General features: G+C 41.6%; 1 protein-coding gene across 1 annotated transcript; it reads left to right on the forward strand.

Moving 5' to 3' along the window:
* On the forward strand, positions 1 to 7,171 carry PAQR9 (progestin and adipoQ receptor family member 9; the record flags this gene model as incomplete). Its single annotated transcript, XM_008644195.2, has 2 exons — positions 1 to 231; positions 432 to 7,171. Coding segments are annotated over 2 exons (450 nt in total), but the record flags the coding sequence as incomplete, so codon positions are not given.
* Between the last annotated feature and the right edge of the window lie 317 nt (positions 7,172 to 7,488).

A 7,488-nucleotide genomic window follows, 5' to 3' on the forward strand; every position in this document is an offset into this window, starting at 1 on the left:
TGCCGCAGCCGCGCCGCGTGCTGCGCCTACCCCTTCGCCGTGCGCACCTTCGTGTTCGCCATGCCGCTCAGCATGGCCTGCCCCATCATGCTGGAGAGCCTCCTCTTCGACCTCCGCGCACGCAACCCCACGCTCTTCGTCTACTTCTACCGCCGCTACTTCTGGCTGCTGGTGGCTGCCTTCTTCAACGTCAGCAAAATCCCCGAGCGGATCCAGCCGGGGCTCTTCGACATCGTGGGGCACAGCCACCAGCTTTTCCACATCTTCACCTTCCTCAGCATCCCATCATGCTGGAGAGCCTCCTCTTCGACCTCCGCGCACGCAACCCCACGCTCTTCGTCTACTTCTACCGCCGCTACTTCTGGCTGCTGGTGGCTGCCTTCTTCAACGTCAGCAAAATCCCCGAGCGGATCCAGCCGGGGCTCTTCGACATCGTGGGGCACAGCCACCAGCTTTTCCACATCTTCACCTTCCTCAGCATCTATGACCAGGTACACTACGTGGAGGACGGGCTTGCTGAGTTCCTCAAGGCACCCCTGGCTGTCCCCACCTACCTAGGCACCGTGGGGTATATGCTGCTCCTGACCGTTTGCCTTGCTGTGGTCGTCAGGAGGTTCCTCAACGTAGCAGACCTCTGTAAGCAGGACTGACCAGGCCGATGACTCTCGAGACAGCGAGCACCATGCCAGTGACCCTTGGTCTGGAGACCCTTGGGCCGATGACCTTCAGACTGGTGACCCTCAGACCAGACCCACCATGTCCTGGAGAAGCTGTGAAACCTGGGGAAAACACACCTGTGGAAGAGCCAGGTCCCTTTCATGGAGGTTTGCTGGAGAAAATTACCATGGCAGAACTGCTCGTGCTCTTTAAACTACTAGGTTACCAGGGGAAGCAAGCAAATGCTTACTGGTATGTTGCTGCTTAGAGTATAAGCTGAAATAATTTAGCTCTGCTACTAGGAAGAATGCATGAATGGTGAATGCCACTTACTTATTTCATAACAATTAGGTTTAATCTAGCTCTGTATATACATATATATATATATATATAGCTATACATTTATTAGCTACATATATGTATATATATGTATACACCTGAAGACATTTGTGCAATGATTATTCGTAGATTTTAATCAACTCCTATGTGAAATTTCCTAGCAGATTATGCACTGACACTTATCTTCCTCTCTGATATTGTAACAGGCCTTTGCAGCCACATACTGGATTTTAAATGCAAACAAATCGATAGCTATCTATAGTTTCTAAGGTCTTGCAGCCTTTTCAGCCAGGGAACAATAGATTTAAGAGCGAGAGGAAAAACAGCTGTGAATTACTACACAATTACCAGTTGATGGAGAGACTTTAATTAGACAGACAGTGAGTGGTTGGTGTAGCCACTCGGATACTAAAATAAAATAGAAGGATATGTAAAATAACTGAACCAGAAAGGGGTCAAACTAGTTTGGAATGGGGGCGGGGGAAGAGGAAGGACACTGCATAATGGAATGGCTCTTCCCTCAGCACGTCAGGAGCATCTGTAGTGCTAAGGGGCCCCTTTATCTTCCCGGGTAAATCACCCCCAAATCAGTCCTCTAGAGTCAAAGTCAGATGCCAGACTTTCTATAAATCCCTGCCAAGCTCGGTGGGAGTTCTGTGGATGTAAAGAGAGTAACTGATGCATGAGATCTCATTCTGGATCTTTTCAAGAACTGCATGGAACTAGTTTCTACTGCTCTTTAATTAGACCACTGTCAGATTTACCATCCTAAAATTAGTTGCAGAATAAGGTACTGCTGAATCTGAGTTCAGGACCTAAAATCTGTCTCTACAAGTACTGGATGTGGCACTTTTTCATCATTCCCCACTTTTTCCTATTCTGATTAGTTGTGGCTGCAGCTGGCTGTGTTGAAGTCCCCTTTCAGAAGCTCTGGGGGAGTTCAAAGACAAGAATTAGGAGGTATTTTCCAAAGCAGTATCTTTTCAGAGCAACCCAGGTATTACCCTTGTCACATGACAAACAGCTAAGTATAGATTGAATTCACTCTCTAGATACATTTTTGTAAACCATGTGCAGATTTTAAGCAGATGCATTTTGATTTTGACTGACAGAGCAAGTGCAATAATACTACAAAAGGGGCTTACAAATTGAAGTTCAGGTGAGAAACTACTTATGTAAACCATTGTCTAAAGAAGGGTGGTACTTCCTTAGGAAACCCTTGAGTCAGACTGCACAACAGTGTAGAAGCTGTTTACTCAGCTCCTACTGTTGAAGTGTATTTCTGCTTTGGTCTTTCCCATTTTCATGGACATGGCATTTGAGTCCAGTCCTAGTCTTCTGTAAGACAAAGTCCCCTTTGTTTAAAATAGGAATATAGGAAGGACTGTAGCTAGGGATTATGAAGTCAAATCCTTAACACAGGTCAGCATCATCACAGAAACCAATAACTGATATACTCTGTACCAATGTACCAGCTTTGTGAAAATTTCTCAATGGAAGTGCATAAGCTAAAAGAAAATTACACTCACTTAATTTTATCTTTTATCTCAACCCATTTTAAGTATAATGGTTTGAATCTTTTAGATTCTCAGTCAACAATGAAAATGGCCTAACAAAAATATGTACTCTTTGCCAGCCACAATTCTGCTGTTTTGTCATTTCTGGAAGGGTCAGATGTGGTCTTTCAAGGAGATTGACTAGAATTATCTGAAATAGCAGTTTCCAAACTGTGGCCTCTTGAGTTATCATTGTTGAGCCATAAAAAACTGCATGGCCCTTTATGGGTGGCTGTGTTCAGTTTTCATTTGCCAACCTGCATTAAAAGAAAATGGAAACTACATGAAGTATTTTAAATTTTATGTATTTTCATTAACTTTTGTCATAAGCATAGCATTGCTTTCTTCAGCTGCCAACAAAGCAGAAAATGATCTGGACCACTGGGCGAGGAGGCTGGTTCACAATACTGTTATTCTTTGAAATGTGCTTTAATGTTGTGAAAACCCTGAAAACTCACAATAGAAAGCCAGTGGATCAAGACCTGCAACATCCTATGAATTTCCACAACTGCAAAAAGAGGCCAAAAATCTTTGAGATGGGCTGTATTCAAGTTAAAATAATAGAGGTATAGTAGTTAGGGCCCAATGACTCATCCAAGTTTCAAAACTAATTATGTAGAAAGGGTTTGCCTGGGAGATGCCACTAGCACATCCAACCAGCAATTAAAAACTAAGAAATAAATCAGAGAGGCCAGGGACAGCAAACCTCAGCACTAGAAGACAGCTCAGAAACAAGCAACAGTAAAAGCCAAATGTAAAGACCAGGCTTTTAGAGCATACTGTATAATGAATTATGTTTGTGCTTGTCAGTCACAGTGTAGAGGACATCTCAAGAGGCAATGTCAAAAATGGCTGTTGCTAACTTGTAAAAATACATTTGATATTTGGAGTTAGGCCACACAGGGTCATCTATATATATCTCAACGACAGATAACAGTATAAAGTTTGGATTGCAACCAGCTGCAATTTTACTGGAATCTTGCTGCTGTTACAAGAGTTGCCTGTGAGCCCCAGTCACACTGGAGATTCGGTACCTGGCTCTGATATTAAGAATATTGCTTCATTCAGAAGTTTCTGTTGGCAGATTGTTGAGGCACGTGTATGGGCCTGAGCACCTCATGGAATTATTTGTAAAAGCTGGTTGCAAGCACTGCTCTCTGAGCCACTGTAAGCAGGCTGCTGAATCCAAATTGAATGGCTACAAGGAGATGTGATTAGAATTTAAGAGTTCTAATTAATGGGTTTTTGTTTGTCTGGTTTTTGTTTAAAAAAATGTGGTTACAAATTAAAAAGGTACCGTAAGTATGGAGACTATCTAGGGAAATGTTACCTGAGTGTCTGTGTTTATTCAGTGAAGGACGTGTATGTAGATAATTGTTCCATTTGCTGTGTCTGATGGACAGAACAAATCTGAGATAAAAAGATTAAAATTGGAACAAGATATCTATAATTATAGTGGTTGAATTTGCTCACATAGAAGTGAGTCAGCATTTGTGTGACTTGTAAGGGTGCAGGATAACTTTCTGGTGTGAAAGCACATGACTGAAGAACATGTGTAAGCATGTCCAGAGCTCAGACAAGAGGTCTAACCTGCAGACTAGATGCATAAGAAATCCTAGAAAACTAACTTTTTTGCAGAAGTACCTGTCATAATGTTTTTATAACCTGCCATAAGGTCTACACTGTGGACTCCGCAGCTCATGTTTAAAACCAAAAAGGCTTTTCAGGCCTTTTGCAGTAGAATCTGTATGGGGATGGGAGCCAAGGTGGGGACTGGAGCACAGGGGGGTGGCCTGGAAATGCCTGGGTATCTTTCTGTGTTTGGCCAGCACTGCCCCCCAGACTGACACACCTGTGCTGATGTGAAGTGACTGTTGCTGGGGCCACTTCCCAGAGTGTTGATGGCACAGACACCCCGCCTTGCATTCAGCACGTGCCTAGAACTGCAATCTACATGCTGGCATATATTCAGTAAGCCTGGCTTCTGGGCACTTCTGAGTAGCCTGTCAGCTTCAAGCTCACCTTCGTGTAGGATTGATAAACCTGATCTGTAATCATTACCCTGTTTTCTGTGGTGATACAGTATTTCTTCTGCAGTGTATTCATTTGAATGTCACTATCCAGTATATCCATGAAGCTCTGAGCAGCTTTATTAGCAGGACTGGAATCTACAGTCTGGAAACAAAGGGAAAGGTTTCATCTGCATGCTGCACTTGTAGAAATTTAGCAGTTAAAAGTAGAAATATGTTGGGGTTTTTTTGCTAAAATTATAGTTCTGCTTAGTTGTCCAAGTGTTATGCTTATTATTTATTTGCTGAATCCAGCTACTTTGTGAGCTTTTTGTCAGCAGTGCACCTGCAGAAAATGGCAGTATGAAAGTTTTACTTCATATTCAAGTAAACTCTCTGAGGCAGCACATTCATAGAGCATTATTGCACTAAACTCAGTTGATTACCATCTACATGCCTTACAGAAGCAAGTCATACCTGTAGTAGTTGCCCAGATTAAACTGTTTTTCATTGCCTATGAGAGTAAAAATGACCAAGTGGCCAGTAACAAGCTGAGGAGTCGGGCACTCCTGGGTTCTTATCCTTGCTTTGCCACTATCTGTTCTGTAATCTAGGGCAAGTTGTTTAAACTGTGTCCATTTTGAATGAATTTTAATTCATGTGAAACACTGGAATTGTACCAGGGTTGAATTTGACCCTTTGTGTCTCAGTTTCCACATCTGTAAGATGGGGAGAATATACCTTACCTACCTCGCAGGGTTGCTCTGAAGACTAGCAAATGTTTGTAAAGCACTTAAAAATGCAAAGACCCTCCCAGGTGCTAAGAAGAAATATTACTGAACTCCAGTAGAGAGAATGTTATATTTTTCCTCATCTCACAGGGAGAGGAACATGAACGTTTCCAGATCATGAACTCTTGGGACAAACCCTTGTCATTGCCATACTCCTAGGATGTTCATATCCTGTGTCTTTTGGAGCTGATGGCAAAATTTCCACTGGCTTCAAGTGGGGGGCAGTTAAAACCTAGGCAGTATTAAACAGGCTGACTAAATGCTTACAGGTCAGGAGTAAAGAGAAGACATACATGACTTACATACTGTTCTTCAGAAATTCTCACTGGTAACTTGTATTAAGGAGCATTTTAACACTCACATGGGGCCTCCTTGTTCATTTAGCCATGGATTGTATTCCAGTTACTATGAAAAAATGGAGCAGGATTTCCCATCAGTGTCTGTAAGACTATGATTATGTCTCTGTTGCCATTGGAAATTTTGAACTATGTCAAGCTGCTTCTTATCAGAGTAAAAAGACCTGACATAAATGAAGCTTTTAAGTAAAAATACGTAATCATTTGAGAATATAAAACTATATTGACCAAACAACTTTCTCTTTTCCCCTTCTGTTCCCCAAAACCAAAAACATTGAGTTAATCCTATGAGTGAGTGAAATCTGAACTTGGATCTTTTGACCACATATATGTACTCTGCCAAGGAGCCCTGAATAATCATCCTGCTAACCCACTTTGCCCATCAACTGGAAGGGCTGATATAAAAAGCACCACTGAGAAGAGGACCATGTTTTCAAGAGTTTTTCTAACTGGCAGCAGTAGCCGAGGGGAAAAAAAAAAAGAAGACATCAAAGGGTTTGAGTGGTTTGTTAGTCAAAGCCTGTATGTTTAGAAATTCTCTCAATATCCAAGTATATTCCTAGCTTCTGTTAGACACCTCTGAGTCAGGGCTCTATAACCCACACCCAAGTTACAGCTGAGACTTTACTGTTCTCTCCTCAGGTGAGATGCAAGATGGTCACATGCACTGAAAGACACAGACCTCCATTCAAGACATTTAGTGTCTTGGAGCTGGGTGTGGAATAAAGTTAAATCATTTTCACATCTTGTTTAGAGAGATGCTGCTTCATTCCACTGAATTCAGTAATAAATTAATGACTAGAGGAAGCAGGCTTTTGCTTGAAGTTGCCTGTAAGGAAACACCACCAGCAGACTTCTGCTTTCAGGGCAATTGCTTCCTGGGCCATACTCAGAACATGGAGGATTCTGAAGTAGGGCTTCACTATTTCATGGGAATGCCTTAGGATTTGTGGTTGTAGCTGGGGGTTAGTAGTACAGAGAAACAGTTTATAGCAAGTCAATTCTGCCTGCTAGAGGTTCAAGCACGCTTTAGTAGGAGGTATCACGTTTAAGGGGCTGTGCATGCAATGAACAAAAAGTGTGAATTTTGTGTGGTTCTGCTGGGAGGGTTTGAAAATTTACTTTTTACACTTTTGGATGCTGACTACTGTGTATGTAATGACTATGCATTTTTAGCAAAAAAAAGGGTGTGATCTATAAATAAAGTTGATTCTGAGTTCATTTTTGCAGAAATGCATTTATGAAGGTTTTTTTCATTTCTTAGTGTAAGTTGCTGTGACACCTGCAGGATCAGAAATGTGTTGAATGTAGTTATCTTCAAACATAGATGATGTTAGCACAAGTACAAGAACTTTCAATTCTTGTACAGGGTTGTTGGTATTTCTGAAAACACTATACTAGCAAAAGTATCGTTGCCATTCTGTCTTTTATAGTTTAAAGTAATAAAATAGCATTCTTTGCCACTTTAGTTCTCCAATATCTATGCTAATTAATGATAGCCCTCCCTGTTACATTAAGATCATTAATATGTATAAGAAGATTAGTGTTCAGTCTACAGTGCTCACTGAAAAATCATTAAATTAGTAGCAATAGCAGTGTCAAGAATCACAGCAAAATACTGACTGCAAAATGAAGAGGTCTATTTGGCATCAAGTAAAGTTTCCCATTTGGCAGAGTAGGATGGCAAAATACTGTTTTCAGTTCAAGTCAGGCACCAAAAAGCACTCAGTGAACTGCAATTACATGAAGTATTTGCCTTAAGCCTTTTCTGTCAAAATTC

This window comes from Corvus brachyrhynchos, unplaced genomic scaffold, assembly GCF_000691975.1.
Source record: "Corvus brachyrhynchos isolate BGI_N302 unplaced genomic scaffold, ASM69197v1 scaffold221, whole genome shotgun sequence".
Classification (NCBI taxonomy): Eukaryota; Metazoa; Chordata; class Aves; order Passeriformes; family Corvidae; genus Corvus; species Corvus brachyrhynchos.